This window comes from Poeciliopsis prolifica, unplaced genomic scaffold (genome assembly GCF_027474105.1).
Source record: "Poeciliopsis prolifica strain line A6 unplaced genomic scaffold, Auburn_PproV2 SCAFFOLD023, whole genome shotgun sequence".
Taxonomy (NCBI): domain Eukaryota; kingdom Metazoa; phylum Chordata; class Actinopteri; order Cyprinodontiformes; family Poeciliidae; genus Poeciliopsis; species Poeciliopsis prolifica.
Window position 1 is genome coordinate 3,051,434 of NW_026562398.1, and position 27,487 is coordinate 3,078,920.

At 38.0% G+C, this 27,487-nt stretch overlaps 1 protein-coding gene across 2 annotated transcripts; it reads right to left on the reverse strand.

Annotated features, from left to right (window-relative positions):
• Nucleotides 1–219: 219 nt before the first annotated feature.
• ift122 (intraflagellar transport 122 homolog (Chlamydomonas)) lies at nt 220–27,476 on the reverse strand. Of its 2 annotated transcripts, none has more exons than XM_055046000.1 (29): nt 27,329–27,476; nt 26,021–26,087; nt 25,852–25,936; nt 25,687–25,765; nt 24,694–24,770; nt 24,524–24,590; nt 24,290–24,436; nt 23,526–23,598; nt 21,742–21,933; nt 21,249–21,387; nt 20,406–20,599; nt 19,417–19,554; nt 17,784–17,948; nt 17,351–17,548; nt 16,073–16,213; nt 15,257–15,310; nt 13,992–14,153; nt 12,333–12,499; nt 11,641–11,812; nt 10,008–10,110; nt 6,397–6,537; nt 6,210–6,307; nt 5,193–5,293; nt 3,483–3,648; nt 3,295–3,412; nt 3,083–3,211; nt 2,464–2,540; nt 2,171–2,335; nt 220–1,698 (listed from the first exon to the last, which is right to left on the reverse strand). In XM_055046000.1, exons 1-29 carry the CDS (start codon nt 27,367–27,369, stop codon nt 1,612–1,614), a joined length of 3,543 nt encoding a protein of 1,180 aa, XP_054901975.1. In that variant the 5' UTR covers nt 27,370–27,476; the 3' UTR covers nt 220–1,611. The 2 variants fall into 2 exon arrangements, with proteins under 2 accessions (XP_054901975.1, XP_054901974.1); XM_055045999.1 differs by having other exon boundaries at nt 23,520–23,598.
• Between the last annotated feature and the right edge of the window lie 11 nt (nt 27,477–27,487).

Below are 27,487 nucleotides of genomic sequence, written 5' to 3' on the forward strand. Positions count from 1 at the left end.
TTTCTGCAGCAATCCAACTTATTTGCATCTGTAAAAAGCTTAATCCTTAACCACTGCAAGGCGGAGAGCTCCACTTATAGTGTTGAGTGTAATCAGAATCAGCGGGTTATACTGCTCATAACAGCTCTTACACAAACACAAATCCCAAAGTTCAAACAAAAAGAGAAGGCAGTTAAAATCGCTCATTTTTTCCTTGTAAAATGGATAATAACAGTCATATGAAAGCCAGCATATTTTATTATAGTTCATACAATTTGAACACAAGCTCAGAAAATATACAGATCTTTGTGTAATAACATTCACAAAAACATTAAAATAGTGATGTTTCTCAATTTTTGTATATATATTTTTCATTGTAACTAAAGTCCCTTTATTCCCAAACACAACATGTAGTACCTCTGCTTCCTGAAATTTAGAACAAATTTACATAACTCAGCTACATCTTCACAGAAAACTACAAGCTATACCTCCAAGATGATTACTTTCAAATTTTTCTGAAAACAAAAAGTAAAATAAATGAAAGGTTCTCAAACTGTCTGTGCACTTGAACTGCATTTAAAGGTCAAAGGAAATTTTGATGATGTTATTTAAAATAGAAATGAATAAACTGTGATGTAGAAAAGGTGAGTTTTTTTTAAGACCGTTAGTTGTTTCATCAGAGAGATTAACTGATGAATTTGGCGTTGAGATATCTACATGTGAACTTAAGGGGACAGCAGTGAAGCAAAACTGGTGATTGTGGGTATTCATGCTGTGCTTCACTGACCTCTCAAGTCTTACCCTGACCTTGATGACCTTGTTCTAGACCAGTGGCACTTACCAATTTATGTGATTAGTCGACAAGTTAATTACTACTAGCAATCTCCATTGTGTCCCTCCAAACACGGTAGAAACCTCACTAAAAGAAATATTGAGTGCAATTGTAAGGTTTAATATGAAAAGGTATTGCGCAACAACAGATTTTGTATGAAAGGCAGCCATTTTGTATTTTGAGATCAGAGTTGGGGACTCATCCTGTTTTTTCCAGGGTGAACTAAATTCATTAGTTAATCACAAATACTTAGTAATGACCCTATGTTTATATTTAGGGTTTAAGTTTAAAATCTGTATTGATCACAAAAATAACTTAGTAAGTTTAACAGACTTAAAAACACAAGGCTTGACATTTGGTAGATCCTCTGTTTTTTGGGTTGTTTTAAGTCTCACCTTTACTCCTCCAAACATGTTTTCTAATAATGAGGTCAAACATCTCAATCTGGTGTTTAAGAAGATTTTAAGTCCTCAAAATGTGAATTAAATTTTAAGGGCAACACTTTTAATGACAGTTTAAGTCCCAGTAGAGACCCTTCCATTTCTGAGTAAAAATGGAATGCATTATTAAATTGTATCTTTCAACTAAACATGCTATGCAAATTGAAAGTGCCAGTGGATAAATCTTTTTTTCTTTCCTTTTTATGTGATTTATCATAACAAGGTCCTGTTGAATTGTGAATTATTGTGTTAAAATGCCTGATTGTACTTGGAGGTCTTACAATTTACTAATGAGGTATTTACCATACAAAGAATTACTGCAATAAGTGAAATGTTTAATTTAATTTAATACGGTGTTGATCAGTTGGGTTCATCAATGGGTCGGCGGCAGTAAGGACAGCAGCTGTGCTGCAGCAAAAGGATCTCATAGTCTTCACTGTGAAACATCTGCAAGAAAATACAGTAAGAGAATGTTAGAAAACAAGAAAGGAGCAGCAGCAGATCAACTATCAATCGAGAGATTCAAAACAGACAATTATGGTACAAAACCAGAAATTTTTTCTCTCTGTTTAGTAAATTGATCAAAATGAAGAAATCACACCATTTTCAGTCCAAAACCCCCCACATCAAACAAGGGTTTTCAATTTCACAGACTTTTTGAGTTAAATAAAACTTCTATTATTGATGCATAAAAAGGAAAATTGTTTAAACTTTATTTGGATTTAAAACTTCCACTTCCTCAAGACACTGTAGCACTCTTTTTTTTCTCTTGTTCATGTTTCGGTCATAATAATTAAAACAATTGCAATTGGTCAAACTCCGGATGGTCTAGCCAGATGTCAGCTAAATTGAAAATCTGTTTCAGCCAGTTAAAACCATTTTAGCAAGAGTTGCACCACTGGGTATGTAAATGCAGTACCTTGAAGCAGCTGGGGCACATGGTGATGCTCACGTCCGGCAGCAGGGAGCGGAAGTATTCCCATTTGAGCGGCTTGGGCCAGCGTTTGATCAGGACGTCCCTTCTGCTCATGGAGCGCAGCACCGAACGACTCACCTTGACGGGTACAAAGGTGGAGCCCCCTTGCTGTTCGGAGACACAGATGAACACGAACACATCCTCTTACGGCCTCTGTCTTTTCACTATCTCCAGCTGGTTCACCCAGCTGGCAGAATATTAATCACCTCATCAATTTTGTCCTTTCTTTTTTTTACCTCGAAGCTCATTTTGGCTGAAAACGGATCGTCGTCTGTATGATCCAACCCGTCATCTATCCTCAAAGCCTCCAGGTCTGCTTGGCATCAATGAAGAGCAAATAACCTTTTACATTTTTACAAATGTTTTCCACAATGATACCTGCAAAACAGGAAAGCTCCAGATCAACTGACATCTGAGAGCGAGTTCTGGGAGACAATGTGTCTAAGTTGTGCCTGTCAGTCACTTCACGGCCTTGGAGGAACACAACACACCTCGGTGCCCTTGAGAGTCTGCTGGCTAATGCAGGTTAATCCCCACAGCAGGGCTGTGGCTATGGCTCTTCGAGAGTTAGTGTCATTAAGAAGAGACGGGAGAGCCTCACTAACCCTATTAGCGCGAGGACTAAGATGACTTAGTTCTGACAGCTTACCCACAAGCACAAAATCAAGGCCAGTGCAGACTAAACAGCTTCTGAGGACCGTCACAAGACAGAGGAGAGCCACATGCTTCAATTAGAGGAGGTGTGCTGTTTGTAAGTGCAGCTGCAGAGCGGACACTTAATAATTCATATTCATCAAGTGAACAACCTGTCACTTTGTGTGCAGATATGATAATAAGCTGAAGATGAAAGGATACCACCGCTTCCCACGTTGGGGCCTTGTGCTTTGCAATCTCCTGTGTGAGGAACCTCCAGGTCGATGAGGGACAGAGCTTCTTCATCACTGATTCCCTCCCCCAGGTAGAACTGCACCAGAGGCAGCACCTCTGTGTCAAGCAACATATGCAAAGCAATGAAAAACAACGTAACAATAAATCTCACATCAGAGTAGCATGTTTGAATCACTGACCGTATGACGAAGCGGAGTAGATGAAAGGCTGCCTGCAGTTGATGCACACGCTGCCCTGGCTGTTCAGAAGCGGGTTGTTTGTGGAGCACCGGTAGCACATCATGTCCTCAATAAAGTCCTGCAGGAAACATGAAAACTTTACCCAACAGGTAACAGGATGGGGATTTGAATTGAAGTCTTCAACATACCTCGCTGTCGTGGAAGGGCTTGGAGTGGATTGTGAGGCTGCCCAGCTCTATGGACTCCACTAAGCGTGAGGGAATGTGAAGCTCCTGCAGCTTCTCGTAGGAATACCTGGCCAACTTATACGCTCCCAGTTTGCAACTCTCCTTGGCCAGAGCAAACAATGTGTTGCTAATAGTCAGGTTAAGGCTTTTGTGCCATAACATGTAGGGAAACACTGATCAGAGAGATGTCGATTAACCAATTTTGCGAAGATCTGACAAGCTGGCAGCAATTCTAACTGACTGGTTGTAAATAGAAACAAACACTTAACATTTTAAGCAAAATAAATAAATGAATGATTTCTTAAGAGATGATCAGATAGCAGAGCCTTCTCTCTACATCACCGGTATCTCAAAAATACAGTAAAATATTTACAAGAGGAATTTGTAAAAGAGAAAAACAGCAAATCTCATTTACTCTTTTACAATACAAGCGCATCTTTTTGTTTTGCTTCATTGGCACACCTCAAACTGCAGGTCATTATATTTTAGTCTAAGGGGGATTTAAGAAGCCTTTCTCTGAATGTCATGATTAATATTAGGCACAGACTTGATGTCACATGGTGTGTGAAGGAGAGTTTTCCACAGCTCTGCACTTAAATTTCAATATTTTAAATCATTAACAACATGATTAAAAAATCTTTTTAAAAAATTTAATTATATCACTCTGTGAATCTATCTTAAGTTTACTTTTTTAAATTAAATTGTGGCAATAAATAAACTTTCTAATGATTGAGAGGCACCAGATTGGAAAAAAGATCTTTGATCTCCCAATCTTCGGTCGTGGTCAGTCAAACGTAAAAATCAGCCAAATCTGGTGACTCGTTCATTTCTTGGTGCATCAGATCCTTAAAGTAGTAGCAAAGAATAAATAAATAAATGACATCACCCACATTTGGCAGAGAGTCTGAACAGAACGGCTAACTATTAGTAATTATATAAAAACAGATTGTGGAGAGCAGCTCTGTGAGTGCAAAGCACAGGTCAATCAGCTGCAGAGGCAACAGCTCTATATCGGGACACTATTCCTCTCCAGCTCCTCCTACACACCCAGCTCTGCTACTCCTGATAAACACACATCCTTCTATTGTGTTAAGCGTTTAGTTTGTGGGGCACAGGAGGTTATTTACAACACTGTGTCAAACAGCTCACACAACATCCAACACCTTCCCGCTAAGTTCATAAATCTCACTTCAAAGTTGTCGGAGCAGTTCGGTTCAGCCACAGAGGATCCCAGCAGCTGGGGTGGATTTCCTCTTCCAAGGCCCTGCTTTCCTTCCTCATACCAGCTCCTAGATGGGCTGCTCTGTGCGCTTCTTAGTGGGGTGAAATCTGTTTGGTCAAATTAAAACTTATTGTTCATCGAGTTTATGAACAGGGAAGTGTGCACAGAGTTCAGTAATCAAACCGCTTGTTTAGAAAACCAACTATGTGCCTCTTGCTGGCATTGCCTCCTCCCCGTCATCACGGCTTTTCTTTCCCTCAGCAGCAGAGCGGTCTCTGCTGTGGCGCCAACTCTCCCGTTCTCTCCCAACTTTTATCTCTTTTCCTCTGCTTTGTCATCGCTGCCGGAGCCAGTGTTGATTTTGGAGAGATTTGATGTAGGGAAGAGGTAAAGTCCACCCTACTGCAACATCTTGGTGTTAAATATACTTTCATTGAGAAAAAGGATACACTTTAGAAATCCCTGGAAGTACATCCTTGGTGAGGTTGTTCAGCAGGAACCTGCAAAGGCTGAAGATTGTCTCTGGCATGTGGGAACTAAAAGGTTCATCCTAAAGATAGAAAAAAATATTTATAATGAGAGATGAAGGTGGTATGGATTAAAAATAACCTAAATATCTGATAGCCATTTTAAAAGCTCCATTTCTTTTTCTCCCACTTTTATTTCTGTAATCTTTCAACCTGTCCTAAAGCAGCCTAACCCGCTGCTGCGTCTTATCCGTCCTCGGAGTGCCCTGGAAGGCAAAGATGAATTTTCTAAAGCCATCACTAAAAGCATTTCATCCCCAAGAGTTGATAACTTTAAATCTATAGCGCCTGTCTGGGAGAGTTAGCGTGATAAATAGAGGTTTTCCTGCTCTGGTCTGGATCACAGAGATGCCTCTGTTGTTGCGAGGGTGTGACCACGGCGGAGAGACAGAACGAAGGAGCTGAAACAACAAACTGAACACACTGACACAGGCCAGGTCACACACACACACACACATAAAATGCTTCTAAGCAGGAACTGTGTTGTCTTGAGGCATATAAGGCCGGGGGGCAGGAGAAAGCTGCTCAGGAGGTTGTCATGTTGTTCCATAAAGGAGCTTTTTACCTTAGCGACAGAGGTCAGGGGGGTTTAGAAGTCCAATAATGAGTGGAATATTTCCCTTTAGTGAACTGTAACCTCAACTTAATGCCTTCTATTTTCTCTTTTGTTCACTTCGCCTGACACTCTCTGTGCTTATCGTAATTTCCATTTAAAGCCGAATCATTCTGTGGATTGACATAATCTCGCAAAGCCAGACCTACTCTCTGTGTGTGTGAAATCGTAAGTCACGTGTAAGTGAACAAAAATAGGCCTCTAACCACATTGTAGGTACTATTTCTGGGGCTAAGCAGTTTAAATTTGACAGCTACTCACTTAGGTCCTAGTCTTTGTGTTTTTGAGTTAAGCAGAATTAAAAAGTTAAAGTTCTAGAATCTCACCGTGTAACGCTGAATGGAGCTATAGACGTAATAAAGCTCAGCAAGACGCTGAAAACTCTCAAACTTCTCCAGCATTTCCTTCATCTGTTCTTTGTTTTCTGGTTCAGATGAACAAAATCGTAAGAGGGTGAAACTTTATGGCAAAAAAAAAGGGGGGTTTTAAGACTTCATTGTTGATGTTCCTCACCTCGGGCAATGTCCAAACACTGCATAGACAGCATCCAGTAATAGTAGCCTGCGTCGTTGAACCTGTTCTCCACCACTGCATTGTGGGTAAGCTGCTCCAGGACTTTTACTGCTTCATTCTGACGCCCGGCCTTGTGAAATGCTGACAAGTAGGAAAAGATCAACAGTCAGTTGCTCCTGTGAGCCTTCAAAAGACAATTTAATGAAGCAATACTTCATACAGTTGAGTTCAAGAGAGACACCATGTGACGATTTTTACTGGTCTTCCAAGCAACCCTTTCACACATCAGGAAAGCAATAATGGGAAAGGTTTTATATTCCTCCTTATTAAAGCTTCGCAGAGTTACATCTAACTGTTACAGTTAACTGACATTACAACCACAAACGTCAACGTTTTCGATTAGGATTTTATGTGATATTTTTTTTTGTTTTTGTTGTGATTTGTTATACAAATTCAAAGTATGGCACCTAATCTTTCATGCATTTGTGCTAAAGCCCTTGAGGTCCACCTTTCGCCTCAATCACAGATCCATTTCTTCTAGCTAAAAATGTTTTCTGCATTCTTTGCAAAATTAGCTCTGGATATACAGTGTCTTATGAGAAGCCATTTTCAAGTCATACCACACATTCTCAGTTGGATTTAAATCTTGACTGTGACGAGATCAGTCAAACAAAAGGATGTGTTTTTTCTAACCTCTTTATTGCAGCTTTGGCTGGATGTTTTGGTTCTGAGTCCTATTGGACATTGAACTTCCACCTCAGTTTTTTTTAAAGCCCCTTAAATATAGATATTACTGTATTTAAAATCTCTCTCTATAAACTCAGACAGCTTCCCTGTTGCAATGAAAAAAAAGCTTTCAACAGTATGATGCTGCTACAACCATATTTTACTGATGGGTTGGTATATTCAGGATGCTGAGCTGTTCCCTACCGTCCGTGATGTTTTGCATGTACAAATAAAAAGTTTTGGTCCTATGCCATCATGTGAAGCAGAAACCCAACAGTTTCCATATCAACACATTCTCCCAACTGAGCGATGGCTCTCTGCTGATGCTCCAAAGTTAGTGAGCTTCTTCTCTCCTTCTCTTATGCTCTTCATGTCTCTTTATGTAAACACTTATCAAATTTTATTTGTAAAAGCATTTGAAGTTTTTTTTCTTTCTCTGAAAAAATACTTCAAAATACTTTCTCTTGGTCTATTATTGCATAAGGTCCCAATAAAATACAGCTAATTCTGCAGTTTTAATGTGACAATAAATGTTATGATGCGTGAAGCACTGTGAATAAATGTCAAAAGTGATTCATTTATCAGATAATAGATAAAGTGTTTCTCATTTTGTATATGTAAGGACTAGCTGCAGATCAGTCCAGTTATGAAGGCGGTTCTTAAAATATTGCCGAACACCAAAGCACTTCTACGTTTACGTCCAAATAAACATGAATCTCTGTGTTCCTATCACTGGGTAATTAGAAGCAGCTTTTAGGAGTCGACCTCAACAGTGACCCGGCCCCCACAGAGCACCGCAAGGGTCAAAATGCATTATTGGCACACATATATTAGAAGACCTAACTGGATAGAAATCACATTCAGATGCTTTTGGTTACTGTTAGCGACAACAAACCCCAAATCCCCACTTCACAGAAACACCAAACGCAAACTGACAAGTCTGCAGACCGTGTTCCATATTTTCTAATTTGAGTTCGCTTTTAGAGACAAACAGAAATGCAGGTTATCTTACATGTTATATTATTCTAACATTATTCTAAGAAAAGCTTTCAAAGTATTTTTTCTCCTGCTACCTTAACTCTGAGATTTCCAAAAGGTTGCAAAAAATTTCATCATCTTGCTGGCAGAAAGAGGTTGAAAGCTCAAAAAGATGAAAACCCATTTTTGTTCTTTTAATAACTTCTTCCATCTGTGAGCTTCCGCTGTTTGTTTTCAAAAGCCTTTTTGGTCAAACAAACAGCTAACCTCGAATCTCCTTCTCTCGGTATTGACATCTACATGGAAAAGTGTTGTTGTCGGTGCAACCTGGTACCTCTTACATTATCTGCAACCACAGAGCAAATTTAGGTGACAACTGGGCAATTCCAATCAAGAGTAGGATAGTCCAATGAATCATACATTTAACAAGCTATCTGCTAAGTTTTAATTAAGCATTTGAGGATTATGAATTCAATATCTCAATGCCAGAAAACATTTGATGATGCTTTTCGTTAGCTGCAGATAAAGATGCTTAAAAGAGGACAATCAAATCATTAAGAAGCTGCATCAAGATTGTTTCACATAAGATGTTGTTAAGGTGGAAATAATGAGCCCAATTTATTTTTTTAGTATCTATACAGACTCGTTGCTATCTGGGTTCTGTGTTTGCTTCTCAATGTTAGTTATGTAGTTGTACATATTTAGTTTAAGTACTGTATTTGTTTACTCAAAATAATCCACAGTGTCTTCACAATATTCATTGATACCTTTATTTCATGTATTTTCTAATATCCTGCACCCATTTCTTGGTCCATCTCTACAAAATTCTTCAAAGTAAGGTTTTGGGGAGCTGCACTTTTTTGCAGCACTCAAGCAAATATCCTTTGATATCACCATCTTCTTAGTCTGTTCGGCTGTTGTCTTGCATCCTAAACATCTTTTTTAAAATTCATCTTTTTTTAAAATTAGGGCTCTTATTTGGATGTGAAACCCGTCTCTACTGCTCTAAAATGACAGCATCATTTCCTATTCAAAGAATTAGAAATGGTGACACTTAATAGCCGCAGGAATTTCAAATAGCATCCAAATAAGAAAAGTTTTTCTCTGTAGAAAAATAGCTCATTAGATAATTTGTCAGACATCATGACAAGACCAGACGATCTTGGGCATATTAATTCATTCAACTATTCAAAAAGGGCAATAACTGCTCATTATTTCATTTTGGAGCTCAATTGTTATCCATAAAAAGCCACAAAAAACAACAACTAAAGCACTTTAGCACTTTAAGCCATGATAACCATTTCTGAGATTGTCACTGAGAAACACCAGTGCACTGAGTAGGAGTCGAGCCAGAAACTGAGACATCACAATCACTGGTAACACAATACTGCCTCGACAGCTCCCCAAAATGCACACAATTACCTAGACGCCTGCCTATAAGCAAGCCCAAACACAATCAGTCATAAATCCCACATACAGACGAGCAGAAGAAGATTATGTAGGAGAGGAAATATGCCTGCTGAGATTATAATTATAAATCTATGAGCTGATTATGACTATGGTTAGAGTTGGTAATCATCATCAGAGCCGCTTGTAGCATTGGTGATTAGAGGCAAGCATGCGTGTCACTCACTGAACAGGCAGCCGAGCTGTGTCCTGCTCTGCTCTGGCAAAGACGATCATGTTTTACAGGGGATATGGAAAATCTCGAGGAAGTTGTGAAGAAAAAAAAGTCTGTGTTCAAACCCAGCAGGTTTTATCACTTCCATATGTAGACCAACCTAAAGTATGCTCTGTATGTTCACAGAAACCTATTCCTGGAGGCATAGGTTTTTAAAAAGATGATAATACATGCATCGTATTCCAGAAACAAATCGACTGAGTAAAGGTGAGGCTGGAGCTCTGACCTTTCTGTGCCTCCTCGAAGCGATCGTTTTCAGCCAACCACTGGGCGTAAGGCACAAAGACGTCATATTTGAACTGTGGGTGCTTCTCCACCAGCGAGAAGGCCTGGATGATTGACAGTTGAGAGGACAAAGGAAACATTACTGTTAATAGAGCATCAGTGTTCAGTTAGTTGGTACAAGATAGAAAACATGGTTAAATGGCCTGGGGCAGGTAAAGGCCCAGCTGTAACTCATTAGGGAAAAACAAGTTACTGTACATTTTTTATAAAAAACACACCTAACCTCAAGTCAAAACATTTCTACAACATTATTAATTAACTGAAAACAAAGAGGAATGTACAAGCAAAGCTGGCTTCACACTCGGTTACAACTACAACCGCATCACCGTTTGAATGACAGGAAATAAAGAGTTGCTGTGGGGCCCAGTGAACAAAAATTTGCCTTACAAAGTGACTAATTAAGTTCGATGTCCTGTGGCATAATGAGAGCCAAGAAACACAAATGGCTCACACCAAAAGTTTTGAGTGCGGTCTCAAAGTCATTTAAAAATACTTTGCTTGAGAGAAAAATGACATCCATATGATGTAGCAAAGTTTGTGTTGTGGTCTGGCTGCCTTGTTTCCCACCTCCCTGGGAGAAGCACATAAAACCAAAGTGTTCCCTAAACCTCTGACACCCTCCTCATGTTTTCTCCTTTCTCGCTCTCTGAGGATTAAGAAATACTCCAAGAACCATGTCTATGAGATTTGATGTTCTGCTTTTGGCTCTAGTGATTCCAAATGCAAATCATCCATATGCATCTCTGCACTGCCTTTAATTTGATTACATACTGCAGATGGATTAAAGGAATGCAGTACTTTCCTTTCCTATGAGCGGCATGATCTGCTGTGACTCAGGAGAGTGATTGAAAGTTGAGTACAGTTTCAAGCTGATGCAGGATGTTGTTTTGAACTTCTCACAGGCTCATCATAATGTGGGCATGGATTCAGAGAAATCAGCATCTCGATGATCGGCTCTGGAGGGTCTGTGGTTTCATTTGTCAGTAAATGAGGAAATCAGGCGGACATGTCTTCTTGTTTGTATTCAGCCATGGTTACTCTGCTATTCTGACAAACTGTTGGAGTTCCCGGCCAAACTAAACAAGCCATAAAATATAGTTTACTCTGTGGCTCATGAAGCACTTTATTAACAACAGTTTTATGTTACTATAGTGCGGGGGGTTCATAAACATTTTTTCTGCCAAATGTGCTATCTTTTTCAGACTTGAATGTGTATAGTTCTCAGGTTATTTTCATTTCTATTTTCAAGTAAGTTAAGTCAAAATACAAAAAAAATACAATGTAAAAAGTACAAGTAGAACCTATGAGAAGATGTTTATACCTGAAAACTGAATGATTATGATAAAATGTGCACCATATGTTCCAATCAATAGTAGTAAAACACTTATTTTTTTATTTCTAGTTTTTTTTAATCCACACATTTACAATGTATGTGATGAGAAAGGGAATAAACCTGAAAAAAATCTATTTCTCTATTCTTTCCCTCAGTAAATAATTCAATCAAACTGACAACTCTCTCAAGACTTTTCTGCATACGATGAGTCATCCTGATGAGCTGAATAAGTGTCTCAGACCTCTTCCCAGTGTCTCGTCTCCACGTGGAGCTGCACCAAAGCCTTCAAGTCACCCATCTTGGAATAAGTCTCTGAGGCATAGCCATGGTGTCTCAGCCTCTTAAAGTGCATCGCACACTTCGCCAGCGGTTCACGCTCGGCCTTGTCTAGCTTACGGGCGATGTCGATCAGCCTACATGAGAAGAGGGGAATAGGTACACAGATAGGGTGAGTGCAGGTAAATCAGCAGCTTGCCGCCGACTGCATCATGCTCATGACCCTGGAACGAATTTTAATCAGTCAGGGTCCGAACCTGAATCTGATTCAGGTTAAAGAGCTCTGACTGTGCTGAGTCCCCCTGATCCACCTGTAGCACCGTAGGATGATCGCAACACGTGCACAGTGTGTCAGATGGAGGCAGCAGGAAGACTGAAGCAGCCACCACTTATCTATTTGTCTACACAGAAAAGTGACTGTAACCTAACAGAGACGTGACTGTCATTTCTTTCCTTCAGCATGCTGAATACTTGCAATAATTTGAATTTTGGAAATATGAGCAGGATATTTCTTTGTAAGTATGAAGGACTAAAGTCTAACTCTTAAAAGCTATGATAAAAACAGGTATGTTTTCCTACAAACTAATAAAAATGTGTGTATTGATAACATAAAGATATGTCAGGGGAAAAATATCTCCTAAAGTGCAAGACACTTACATGTCAGCCCAGCCGTGTTCTCCAATAATATCTATAGCTTTCGCATGTTCTCCTGCCGACAGGTACATTTCAGCTGCGGCTCGTGGCTCCTTGCTGCATTTAGCCCAATCTGCCTGCTTCGTTATTAGTAACTTCGAGCTCTGTGGATCTGTAGCACCAACAAACTCCTGCAAAGAGAGAAATCAAATTACTTACGTGACATAGAAATGCTGAGTTATCCATTATGATCATTGCTAAATATTGTGAAAACAGTTAAACATATTAAATTTGCTTCCTTAAAATGAATTGTGTCCTGAAAAAGAATAAAATAAATATATCGATAGTATTGATTAGTTACATGTGACCTAATCTACATAAACAATTTTTTTGAGTTTTGACTTTTTAATAATGACAACAGAAGGCAGTGGCAGCATCATGCTATGGGCATGATACTCATCAGCAAGGGGCCAGAAGTCTGGAAAACATTATTAGAAAGGAGCATGTAACTAAATATAAGCAATTCTGGATGAAAACTTGTTATATGCTGCAGAATATTTGAGACTGAGGTAGACTTCCAGCAGAGGCTACACAGGGCTACAATGAAATTAAATTTAAAATTCAAATTCAAACATACTTTATTTATTTTTATTTCTGTCTTAGATCAGTCTAGTCAAAGTCCAGACTGGCAAAGTACTCTGTGAAGAAGAGTGGTGTTTCTATAGAGTTTTAACTCAAGAAAAGGAATTACATAAAACAGACTTATCAAATTTTCCTTTGTAAAGAAAATGTTCCCTCCATTTCACAATCATGCAGTGCTTTGTGTTGGTTTATCATTTTAAATTCCTGTAAACTACATTAACTTTGAAAATATAAAGTACCAAAAAATAACACAACTCATTGAGCATAATTCTGCAAGCAATTTCTATCCACCTAAACCAAACAGGATCTTATTTCCATTGGAAAATAATGTCACTTTCAGTATCTCAATACTAATCTTTAGAGAGAGCAAACAACAATGCTCAGACTAAACCATTTAAACCATTCAAGCTGTGAAGGTCTGAGGCAGAAGGAAGCGAGTCGGACAAATATCAGGCATCTCCTCGGCCTTTCCCTCCGGTGTCCTTCCTTCCTAAAACAAACAGGCTGTGTGGCCATCTGGCCACACAGTCATAAAAATATACAGCTGCCACATAGCACAGATACAATCTGATACACACATGCATGCAGAAATATTCATGAATAAGTCGTGGCTGTGTCATCTTCCTTAGAAGTAAAATGTAATACCTGTGTTAAAAAACACTCCCACAGGAGCATCAAAAACAGAACGTATATATTCAGTTTGTAGGTACATTTTTTTGTAGTTTAAATAATAACTATTTAGGAGGGCCATCCTTGTGTTGTCCCAAAGTATTTGTGTAAAAGTGTGGCATCTGTGTAATGATCAGATGATGTATGATGTAATTCCGGTGATGTATGAGGAGATGAAAGACAGACGGCTAAAGGGGCCTGTCTGAACACGGCACAGGGCCCCAACTTGGCATTTCTCCACATAATAAAGAAAAGCCACATGTTCTCAACTCATACAGCTTGCAGTACCTCACAGGGCTTTTTGGTTTGTGTTTGTAAAAAGCTGAGTTGCACACAATTTGCTGTGACTTTGTCAGTAAGCGCTTCAATCACCTTGGCGTACTCGAACATGCGCAGGTCGGTGTACATGCTCAGAGCTTTGGATTCATGGCCGGCACGTTTGTAGAGCTTAGCTGCCTCGCGGAATTTCCCCTGGAAGGCATAGACGTCTGCCAGGAAGAGCTCATTGTCGTTCTCGCCCCGCTTCTTCCTCTCCTACAAATCAGTCAACATTAACTGTGCGTGGACAAACAGTCAACTGCATGTACACACATCTGCACAACAGCTAGGAATACAGAAATATTCACTCCCCTCCATTTCTTTTCACATTTTGTGTCACAGATGCAAGCTAGCATTAATCCAGCTGCTAAATAAAGGCCGTAGAACTTTGTTAGACAACATAAATGAACAAACACCATCATTAAGATCAAGGAAGCACAGCAGGAATCAAATGAAGAAGCGTAAAGCAGGCTTTGAACATCTCATAAGCCGTGTAGGGAACACAGCAAACATCTGGCGGAGGATGCTCATGAGAGTAAATTGTAACTTTTAGCTCTGCATGTATCATGGAAAACTGCACAGCACATCACTCTGAACAACCCATTCTCACAATTAAATATGGTGGTAAATATGGTGGTAAATATGGTGACACAGCCCATCATGCTTTGGGCTGTTTTTCTTCAGAAGGGGCATAGAAGCTGGTCAGAATTAATGAGAGGTTGGATAAACTTAATCACAGAACAATGTTGAAACATCTGAGAGACGATAAAAAGAGCTACAAAGGAATGATTTAGATCAAGGCACATTTCTGTGTGTTAGAATGGCCTAATCAAAGGCCAGACAATGATTCTGCAGAGAACACAGAAAAGTGAGCTTTATGGACACTGTCCAGCCAATCTGACTGAACTTGAGTTGCTTTCTAAATGACAATGATTTTCTAAATGCTCAATGCTGATTTGATGTAAACAAGAACAGACTTGAATCTGTGACTTCATCAAAATGTCACAGGTTCAACAGAAATGGGAAAAATAAAATAAAACAAAACTAAAAATCTCATTCTGCTTTTCAAATGTTCATTTAAAAAAGCATGCATCCTCCTATTTCTAATTCACAATAATGTAATATTGTGCTGGTCTATGACATATAATCCTCAAGTAGTACAATGAAGTTTGTGACCAAAATGCTCACTCGACACAAATATACATTACCTGTTATAAGGTGATGTATAATTTAATGGGAAGACAAGACAAAGATGAGAAGGGCATGCATGTATGAGTTATGTATGGTTTTTTTTCTTTCCTCTGATGAACAGACGTTACCTCAATGCTGCTGATCAGCTCCAGGTAGCGCAAGTCTCTTATTCTAATAAAGGCCTGAAAATGGAAAAACAGCGTGATTAAATTAATGTTTTTCTTATAATCAGATTAATTCTGTTTGCATCACTAGCTTCAGCTTCTTCAAAAGCCCTCTTTAGAGAGTAATTAACCTCTTGAGCTACAGACTATTTTATAAATTCCTCACCTGAAGAAACCTTTTGACATTCAGTCTAAAACAGCTCAACAACTTAACTAAATAACTTGGGGCTCATGGAACAAAAAAACCTTTGGCATTATTTGAAATGAAGCAAATCTTCTTATCGTTAAGCACTGGCAACAAACAAAAGCTCATGCAAAAAAAGAAGACTTCAATTTTGCTTTCACTTCAAACAAAGCTGTAAATTATAAACGGAGTATAAAAACAATAAGTATAAACATAGTGATGTGATTTAAGGATATCCTCATCTGTTGCAAATTAAGCATAACAAACACAATAAAATCTCTGTTTTAATGAAACTAAAACATGTGAAATGCTTGGAAATTTTATTTATTTTTTTAAATAGTGATGGATGTGTATTTCCAGCAAATGCAAACCAAAAAGAACATGAGAAGCAAGAAATTTAAAACGCTGTTCCACTGTTTATTTTGCTCCTTGGAAAAAATCCAAAGATCTGTTTCCGTGTTTCAGAGATAAACTCCATTGAGGAAGGCTGTGCATGAATGTCTGCTATTGTTTATATTTTTTTTGCTGATTCAACTAAATGTACCAATCTTGTGTGTGATAATGACACATTTCTTAAACTGGTGTGTCTGACTCACCTTCTTGGCAGTTTCAAAGTCAAGTCCCTCTAGAGCTTCTGTGGCTAAATCCCTCCAATCACTGTCTGTCACACCAAGACAGGCGATCCGATAAGCTTCCTTAAACATCTTCTTCTCGAGGTATTGGTACATGGGTGCAGACTGGGCAGAGAAAATGTCACAGTCTCAGAGAGTTTTACATTTTTCCATCTTACAAATGACAATCTTCAACTTTTTTTAATTGATATTTTATGCTTCAGACCATCACAAAGTAGAACAATAAATTGAAGTGGAAGGTAGAGGAATATATGTAACGGTATCAAAGCGTTTTACATTTTGCCATGCTACAAATAAATATGAACTTTTTCTGTTGATATTTATGTTTTTTATTGATATTTGATACTTTAGACTAACAAAAAATAGAACAATATAGTCAAGTGGAAGGTAGAGGATTTGTAAGGCAGTTTTACACATTCTTTATAAGTAAAAATCTGAATTTGTATTCATTCCTCTTTACTTTGACAACCCTAAGTAATGATGAGAGCAACCAATTACATTCATAAATCACATAATAAGTAGATTTAAAATTCAACTGTTCTGTGAAGTGGCAAATATGCTCATAATAATACTGGAAGAGATGTGAAGATTCACATTTTATATGTCAGAATCTTGTATAATTTATGATTATCTTAATTTATGTATAAATTAAGATAAATTATCCACTCTCTAAATCTTTCTATTTTAGACTCAATTTACTTTCGAGTTGAACAAAGATCCTAAACATACGCCCAGAGCTACAATGGCAGAGTCAAAGTCTAGACCTACCCTAATAGGGAATTGCTGGCAAGATTTGAAAATTGTTGTTAATAGAGGCTCCTTGTCAAATCTCATTTCTGCAAAAAAAAAAGATGGTCGAAACACCAATCTAAAAGCTGGTAGAGACAAACTCTAAAAATGTTGTACTAAATTATAAAGTGTTAACTCAGATGGGCCAAACACCCGAGCACGCCACAATATTCAAGTTCTTACAGGAAAGTTATATGAAACGACCATAACTATGTTTGTTCATCTTATTGGGTTGGTCTAACACACAAAGTCTCCATAAGAAAATTTAAAGCTTGAGGACGCAATGTGAGAAAATGTGTAAGAGTTGCAAACCAGTGAAATATTTCTTCTCAAACAAATAACCTTCAAGACATTTTGACCACTATCTCAAGGTTGTGCTATAAAACTCTTAGTTACTGCAGAGGAAACCGTCACTACATCTAGATTAAAACAGGCCAACAAAATACAACCCACCTGAGGCACCTCGACAGCAGACATTGAATAGACGTGGAGACAGAATATTTTCGAGCCATTGTAGCCAACCATAAAACCCTGCATTTTCTGCTGGTGCACAGGAAAGTTGCTCGCCTTGATGTTCAGGTACCCGTTCCCAGAGAAGCACAGCATGTCCTCACACTGGGTGTTCCAGGCAACACTGTTAGCATTAGGCTCCTACAGAGAAAATATGACAGGATCTGAGAAAGTCAAGGTGTGAGGCAACTGGGAAACAAAGAAGAGCCAGAAAGACATACTTCAAAATTAAAGTCTCCCTGCGCTGCTTGCAAAAACTTAACATGCATCCACGTTTTCTTTTTTTTTTTTCAGACAAGCTGATTTTGCGTAGTCCGTTCAGAAACCTTTCAATTTGCTGTCCTTGAGATGTTTTCCCATACTGCTTTTGACAAACCTGAAAAAGTAGTTCTTTGCTTTTGATGTCATAAACGAGGAGGGTGTTACGTTCATCCACTACAGCCAGCTTTTTGCGGGACGCGCTCATGTCCAGGCAGCGCACTGACAACGACAGCTTCAGCAGCATTATTGGAAAGGGGTTGTCGATAAATATCTTCAAGATCTACGTCACAAAATCAGAACAAAAAAAAAATCTGAGCAGATTAAATGCTTGCTGTGATTCAGAGGGACTTTCAACCTGTGGGCCTTTCACAACAACTCTTAATAACTGCTTATAAGTTATATATATGTCATGAAAGCAATAACTCTACTAATAAATACAGTTTTTAGTTGTTTTTCCATTCTTTATAAAATAATTGTATTAAATGCACACATGAGAACAAAAAAAATTATTTCCATATAATGAGTTTTAAAACGTTTCTTGTCATTGGCCTGGAAACTGTGATTTTGTACTTCACATAATTTTTCACAAATAACATCCCATAGAATAAATAGTATTAATTCTCTTTTTGTTTCTTTATTTCAAATGCTAAAAACAGTAATAAAAAGCTGTTTCTTTTTTTAAAAAATTGCAATATATTTCCTTTTTTAGATTTTTATTTTAAAAAATCGCAGGTGTTTTTTTTTTTTTAAATGTCACATAAAATTTCAGTTTCTGAACACATTTTATTTAGCTGAATTGAGGGCAAAAATGGCTTTTTGGCGGGTAACAGTTGCAGTGTTCGATGATAGACCAACACAAATGAGTGCAAACTGGGAGAAAAAGCTATTTCATACTTTGAAAGGTCTGAAAGTCTGTAGTGCTCTGTATTTAATACCCTGTTGTCTGGCATTCTTAAATAATGTCACTTAGTTTAACTAAGGTGAAATATGGCAGTGATATTGTTCAGAAGGACAAGTAAGCTTATCAAAGTTGACAGGATGCATGCATCATTTCAATTCAATTCCTTTTCATAGCTACAGATTCACAACAACCATCTTTACATTTTACAAGACAAAACGTTTCAGTTTCTCAAAGAATTGTTAAAATTGTCCCTTAAAAAGGGACACGGTGTGTAGATCTGTGTCTATGGCAATGCTTACTTAGTAACATTGACTTTTTGCTGTTCCTGACCAAATCTCGATGAATTAAAACTTCAGACCTGCATTCAACCGAGATTCTGTGACAAAAAATATTAAACAGATTTTCACACATTCTCTCTCTTCAAACTGACTGAGTTTGAATTATTTTCTAAAGATAAAAAGTCATAAAGTTCAGCTTTTTTACATGTGTGAAGATGGAATAGACGTACACCTAAAGACCGCAGCCGCTACAGCACCAAAATGGCTTTTTATTAAGTGTTGCGTGAGAGGCGCTAAATACAAATGCATAACACATTCGGACATTCATTTATCAAAAAGAAATTTTCAAAACATTTCCTCCATAATTATGGACTACTCTGTGTTCATCTATCATATAAAATCCCAATAAAAGACACTGAAGTTTGCCATTGTACCAAAAGCAAAGCTACAGATATCTTCGCAAGACATTGTAAATTTAGCATTTCTCTAAATTCCTAGAGAATTGACATAAGGGAATGGTTACCATTTCAGAGTTCCTGTAGGAGAAATCATTGTCTTTAAGTACTCACAGCTCCATTTTTTAACCCCACAAGCAGACCCTCTTTGCATGGCGGACCACCAATCACTTTGATGTAACGAATCATAGATTCCATCACCCATTCTTTTTCCTTGACACCGGCAAAAGACAGGCATTGGAGCCTTTTCTCCTGTGCAGAGCATAACAAGTAATATGAAACCACAATTATATACAGTCCTGACTAAAAGATTCATTATGGCAAAATTGCGGTTTTAGCTCAATCATTTCATGGGCTATTAATCATAGCAAAACAAACTCATATAACTCCAATAAATTGCAGCATGTTGTTCTTTTAAACACGGCAAAGGGTGTTTCAATGTCAGAAAGCAATTTTCCAAAGATAAACAATGATATAATCTACCAGGAGCATGCACAGCACATATATATGGAATACGATCTGTCTGGGGCATGAAACACAAGCAAGTCCAATAGAGAGATCTAAAGCACTCCTGTCACACAAAGACAAATTTAAAAGGAAATAACCTCAGCGCTGTTTCTCAGCCCCACCAGACGCTGTCAAACACAGACGAAAAACAGAGGAACCCTCCAAAACAAAAAAGATAACCCTTCCAATCCATTCAAACTGTCTTTTTTTATCCACCCAGTTTGAAGAGGGTTGCAAAAGGGGGAGAGGCGCGTGCTGCCAATGTAGATAGGAACACAAGTACAGCTGGGGTCTCGTGCGAGCTCGGCAGAAACATGTGGAGAAGCAGCGATTCAATTCCTGGGTTGCGTAGGTTTGGAGTAAATGCTTTAACACTAATTCATTCTGACTTCATCATCTTAATGGCGTCCTAATGTTTGTACAGCTACAAAGGTCAAAAGAATTTAGCAGAGAAACTAAAGAAGGAAATGTTTCATTATGAAAGAAGCCAAATACAAAACAGGTGGGTCAAAAGCAAGTTTAATAAAATTATTTGATGGGCTTTGCAAAGTTTTTAATGAATTCGAGAATAAAAAAAAAAAAAAAAAACTCCAGACCTGACAGAGAATGACGTGCTGGGAGCAAACCACCAGCAGGTTGCACTCAAACTTTTTGCAGATTTTGTCAGTAATGCGGTATTCCATGGTGGATAAGTCGTCCGTGCAAATGTTGATCTTCTCGGGTAGCTGAATGGCCAGGCGGTTTCTGTAGATGGCGATTTTCTTTACCAACTCATGGCACTTGATTCTCACTAAGTAACATAAGAACATGGGTGGAGAAAATTTTCAAAAGACAATATAGAAATTGCTTTTAAGACAAAAAAAAGTGTATGTTTTCTTTTAAGAAAATGTATAAAAACCAGAACAATCTTAAAAAAAAAAAAAAACAGGGTTCCTATAAGCTTGCTCGACTCTGATTTTGAGAATTTTGTCCTTTATAAACAGAAAATGTAATTAGACTTTTTGTTACACTTTAAATATGGTTTAAATATGGCTCCTTCTACCCTAAGAGGAAGAATGATGGATGGGAAAGTCTGAAAAAAACTAATGTTTTTTCATATTCTATGTTTTTCCAATAGACTCTGATTTTTAAGACTTAGAAATCTTAAGAAAACTTAAAAATCAGATTCTGAACTTTTCCAGACTGTGTAGGAACCCAGCCAGACTTAAGACTCTTATGTTGGTAATTACCTTCAGTTCAATTCAAAACTATTTTATCCAAATGGAATGGCAATAATCTCCAAAAAAAGACTAGTAATAGAGTGAAAGTGTAATTCCATCTCTACACAACTGATTCAGGTCAATGTGATGCTGAAAGACACCCAATCCATGATTTACTAAAGCATCTTAACATCCCTTCAGTCATAAACTAAGCTGCATGATGTAGGTGCAAAGTTTTACGGTTTTGCTCAGTGATGAGGTCCTGCACGATGACATTGGTCATGTTGTCTCTATAGGCGTAGAGGTCTTTATAGAGGCCGTGAACTGTTGTGAAGTTAAGTTGGTAGCAATAGATGGTCCCATCCTGGCAGCCGCACACCTAGATAAGAGACAACAATGTAGCAGTACATTCTATTAACACCTCTAAGAAAAGACTGAGGGAGTGGGAAAATGTTCCTGTTGTTAAAGCCTCTATACTGCCGAGCTGCGAGAAACTGCCAGGAACCAATTCTCTCCTCTGTGCCTCATCACTTTCAGTTAAATATAGTGAGAGGAAAAGCTGTAAAAGAGTGACTGTAAAATGAAATAGCTTGTGTATCTGTGTAGTTAAAAACTGTATTATCACAACTGGAAAAAAAAATGTATCGCTTTCTCTGTGACATGCATTCCTACTCAGGGGCATGGAAAAGTGAGGTTTCGTTGAGATATGTGGAACAATGTGATATGGACCCACCACATAGTTGGAGTCAGGCTTAACTTGGCATGTCCACACCCATGCTTTATGCTCTCCAATGGTTCCTAACCGCACACCGTCTTTAGTATAGAGGGACACCTGTTTGTCAGAGCCACCCATCACAATGTACTCGCCCTTGGAGAAGTAGCTGATGCAACAAGGGTCGTAGTTTAGAGTTCTCTCTTTTAAAACCTAAGGACGACAAAGAGAGAAGAGCACATTAAAATCAGGAATAAAACAAGCATGTCTTGTATTTATTGCTCAGGGGCCTGAGCCAGCACTTCCTACTGTCTGGGCCGGCACACTTCAAAGTCCTCACTATATGCAACTATCCCTTTGAATCTGATGAAAAGAAAGACAAAAAAAAAGAAAAAAAGAAAAAGGGAGCGTCTGTGGTTAAAAAAGCCTCTATTGTATTAGAGTTCAAAGTCCATTTGTACAGCATCATATCAGGTCTCTCTATTCTATCCATTTGTTTTTTTTCTCACCGAGTGGAAAAGGGGGGACTCCCTGACAACTGCTGCTTATTTTCTTTCTTTGTGAGCGATCCCTGGTGTTGTAATCAAAACAGAATGTTCATTTAAACTGATAAATAGGGAGATGACAATGGAAAAAGCCTCAGATATACCAGAGAGAAATGAACAGTTGAGATTTGTCTATAATTACAATATTGCCCACAGAGAATTGAAGAGGAAGCAGTGAGTAGGCCAATAAAGCATAGCAGGATCACCTCCCGTGTGCTGTCATGGTTTCAAAAGACCTCTACAGTCAAAATACAGCTGATTCTAAACTCAGTCAAGAATATCCTGTGAGGTTTAGGGTTGCACCAATTTATCTGCAAGATGGTTTATCTGCAAGTTTGATTTCTCAGCCCCGATTTCCTCAATTTTAGGAGATTGGTGATTGGCTGATACTTACATGTGAAGCTGATCTTATCCACCAATCTTATCTATTTCAGCTAAAGTCTAAAAACCAATACAGTTCTCTTTTTGCCCTGCTGTAAAAGAGCTGACCACCATACACACCCACCAGGACCTGTCTGCATGTTTAGTCACCTCACTGTTGTTAACTCAATGTGGTGCAACTGCTATATCTTGCAACATTTAAGACAAAAAAAAAAAATTATTGGCCAAAATCGGAAAGCCAGGCCTTTTAAAGATTGATAAACTGCAGTCGGTCAGAAAACTGCAATTGGTGCACCCCTACTAGGGTTACACCTACAATATTTTAAAAAGTCACCTGTTATTTCTGGTAAGTTACAGACTACCTGGTGTCCTGTAAAGATGGAATATTAAATCCACTTGAATTTATAGAATGTACAGATGCATCTAAATGTATTAGACTTTATTAAACAATGACTTATTTCACTCGTTAACGTCCAAAACTGAAACTGAGATTACATACTGAGTGATTTTAAGAATTTTTTTTTGTTGTTGTTATTGATTATAATGGTTTACAGCCAAATACAGTATGTCAGACTATTAAGAAATTCCATGAAACTAATAAATGTTTATTAGTCAAAATATCTATCCTAATTAAGCTGGCTGTAGCCAAGCATTTTAATGGAAGATGTAGAAGAAAGAAGTGTATACAAAGTGTACAAGCAAAAATAATCAGAGCTTTGAGAGGACTGTGAAGCAAACCCCTTCAAGAGTTTGGCTGAAAATATGTTGCATTCATTCTGCTGTCAATATTTTCAATATTTCAAAATTTAAGTCGGAAATATGAGGTATTAAGCTGCATTCGGGAAGAGAATATTTATAGCAACAATTACTGACATTCACCTGTTTCCCACTGAGCTGGTAGAAGGAGAGTTTCTGACCCCAGTCTGCCACAGCCAGTGTGTCGTGCTCATCCCTGTGAAGCAAAAACAGCGTAGCCATTGGTGCTGATATGTATAGCCTTTTGAGCTGATAGCAGCTTTGGTTGGTTAAGTAATGACAACACTGAAAACCACAGACGCCAATTTTCATTTTAAAGGTTTCCCCTGAAAGTGACAAGCAGGCAACAGGAAGCTTTGTTATGTTTCATCCTAATCTCATTTGTACTTACAAAGAAATATATGACATGGTAAGCGGATGTACCTATTCATCGTGTCAAATGTGTCGCTGTATGGTTCCAAGGAAACTAAATCCCTTAACGCCTTAAAACACAACTTCTTTGCAGAAACACCTAATGCTAATTTTTAAACAAACTATTATTGTTTATGGATTATTTCATTTGCTGACACTTAAAACTAACTTTGCACATTATTTTTGTATTGCTTTATTTTTCTCCAACGAACCCAGTCAGAGACGGGCTCCTGGTTTTGGCAAGAGGGGGAAGCAGAGAACTGAGACACTTCCAAATAAGCATCATAATCTCCCTCACAGTTCAACCACTCTAATGTCAACTACTGCCACCTGCTGGCCTCACTTAAAATACGCAATTTACAGTCAATAAATCCACGGTGCTAACTACACAGACAACACAGGATGGATGAAATAAAAAAAAAACAGAATCAACATTTCGCATGGATGTTATGATGCAGTAACTAAGAATCACTAACCTGGATGGATTCCACGCTATTGACCAGATTGGGGATAAAGATCCTCCTGGACGCTCTATCTTGACCTTCTCCTCTCCATTCTTGTTCCGTATGCTCACCACACCATTCATCATGCCAAGGGCAAGGTACTGCCCATCGTTTGTCCACCTGAAGTTTAAATAAACTCTAGTTGAAGCGTCAATGTTTTGCATGAAGAGATAAAAAGTGTTTCATGAAAGTCGAGAAACAACTTACCCACAGCATGTTATTCTGCTACTCACTTTATTCTTGTTTACAGATTTTTGTTCAGGGGACCACAGACCTAAAAAATATGAACAGATAATGCTCACTTTGTGATTCTTCTTTAAAGAATAACTTCTAATCAATCAAGCTAATGCATAATATGTGATTGACGGGACACTCACCAAAGTCACCAGATGAACAGGAAGCAAGTTGGTGAGTGATTGGATTGTAGGCAACACACTGGATTGCATCGTTGTGGCTGCAGATAAGGTCAATAAAAAAAAAAAGGTGAATGGAATGAAAGCACAGTGAACACCAGGATGTAAAAGTAGACAATTACGTCTCATTCGAAAAGAAATGTTCTTCATGAGGGATATATATGTTTCATGCCAGGGAGAGAAACATATTTCCATATTAACAGACAATTATTTCTAGCATTTTCTTTGGATAACATAACCCAGTTTTCAGTTTTAAATGAACAGAAACTTGATTCATTATAGGTTACAACAAGGGATGGGAACTGTTCCAAAACAGAAAATTCAGCAGGGTTCAAGTAGTTTTCAGTGCAATTGAAATATGGCTTCAGCAAACATTTCTGAATTGTATAGCTTGATTGTGGGAAGAGATAACATTATCCCAAGGTCCTCTCAAGGCCATGTAGCTATCCCCTAGGATGATGGCCATACGTTTAGCGCCACCTGAAGGCTTAAATGTGCAATGGACAGAGATTTTCAACCTTTAGGCCTCTAAGGATTTTGTAGACTTTTGCATTTTTACGGTGCCTTATAAAATAATTTCTATTCTGTTGCTTAACCTGGATTTTATCTGGGAATGTCAGAGTGAAGTGAACGCAAATGCACAACAAATTTTGCAGATTAAGAATTATGTCAGCTTGTGCAAATCTGTATAAATGCAGTGTTGTTTGTGTTTGCAATCTGACAAAATGAGATAGCAGTCATTAGGCTGTTGCCAAATATCCTAGTTTTGCTTTAAAAGATAGTACTTAGGTCTTTGGAACATGATCTGTGAATTGTTGGTGTGTAAACAAACTGAATCAAAGGGATATTTATTGGCTTTGTTAAGTCATTAACCCCTACACAACAACATTAAAGACAAAATAATGCAATTACTCTTGAAAAGTAAGGAGAACTTATTAGAATAATAAAAGCACTTACGTATATCTTAAAATACCCTCCAGTTTAGAAGTCCAAATGATAATGCTTTTGTCTGCAGACCCTGAGGCAAACCTCTTACCTGCACAAAAACATGGATCCTAATGAGATGAAGGTGAATAAGATACAGAAAGTCCTAAGCATTCAAACAGAAAACCGACTCAGTACCATCTCTGGCATAGGCCACACAGTACACTGTATCGCTGTGTCCTTTTAAAGGCTGAATAATAGTCCCATCTTTGGCATCGCAGACCTGGAAACAGAAACCATAATTTGTTACAGCAATGCATTCTGCAGAGATGTCCATCGCCAGGAAAAGATAAAAGGTGAGCCTTACCAGCACACGTTGCCCTGCAGCCATTATAATTTGGCTGCCATCTGGCTTGAAGGCCAGGTCATAAACACTGCAGTAGAGAAAATTGTTTGAAACGTTTGTTTTCACAAGATTGATTGGTCGATTAGCAACAACGCGCAGTCATTTATCAGTAAAAATCCCATATTGCAGTTTTAATGTTGAGGGTGACCCCTAAAAGCCCTTGAGAATGTTGTCTTATAAGTGTATTTTTCTTATTTTTATCTTGTGCATACAAAGAAGCAACATCAACGTAAACGAAGCTGATAACTCACAGCCCTGAAGAGAGATTAAAACTGCTATGCATCCAGAGAAAAAGCAGGATGTATAACAGCCATAGGGGAGAGGAGTAACAAATAGTTTACTCTCCACCCATGAGCATTTTTCTAATGATCTTTTTAAAATGCTCCCATAATAAAAAATAAATAAATAAACATAGTCTGCAATAATAATGTAAAACTCTAACTGATCATGTTGCATGCCTAAAAATCTGACAGAATTATAGTTATTTTAGTTGTGTGACATATTTTTCAACTTCCAGTTTAAGAAAATGTAATGTTTTATTTTTAAATATTGCAGACCATAAGGAATGACATGCAACACTGTACAGCTATATTTATAAAACGACAGAAAATGTTTCAATGACGTTCAAAGTCTGTATATGTTAAAGTCCCTCAGCAAACTGTATGCAAAAACGTGTAGGTAAAAGATAAATGTAACTGTGAAGTAGGGTTTCCTAAGTCTAAATAAATTATTAAAACGTGTAAATTGTTAAAACGAGAGTAAATTTTACAAATCAGAACATCAACAATGTGAAAAGGATTGTGAGTTTTAAAACTAGAAATTGTAAAAAAGAAAAAGAAAAAAAAAGGGTAAAAGGGACATAAGCTTTTTAAGGTCATAAAATGAAAACGTTCTCTTGTTGAGCTGCAGTGGTAATTAACCAGTGACAACGATTTTGGGGAAACATCAGATGCAAAGAAAACGCTTTGACAAAGAAAACATTTCAGTGAGACAATTGCGAAGAAACAAGACTATAGAATCTAGCTAGATCTGTGGCAATACACAGAGATTTCTCGCAAACTTAACAGCGACAAACTAGACGTTTTCATGCACATTTTTGACGTTTATAAGGTGTCCATCGTTTGCCTTTGATAAATAGCTACAAGCTAATGTAGCTTAGCTGGCTTCTACTAGTTTACATAGCAACCACCGTTGCTACCCAGCTAGCGTTATATCCTAGTTTCCGAGCAGGGTAAAAAATAAAATAAACACAAGGTTAGAGTTTCTTACCGATCACGAACCGTCTCTTTCCATTTTTCAATTGGCCTCATTTTCAGCTAATAACCAGAAAAAAAGACGAGCTAATTTTATTTTAAATCAACAAGTTATTGCAGTTCGGGTTTTCCGTTGTCAAGCTCTGCTCGGACTGCGCACGCTCAGAACTGCTTC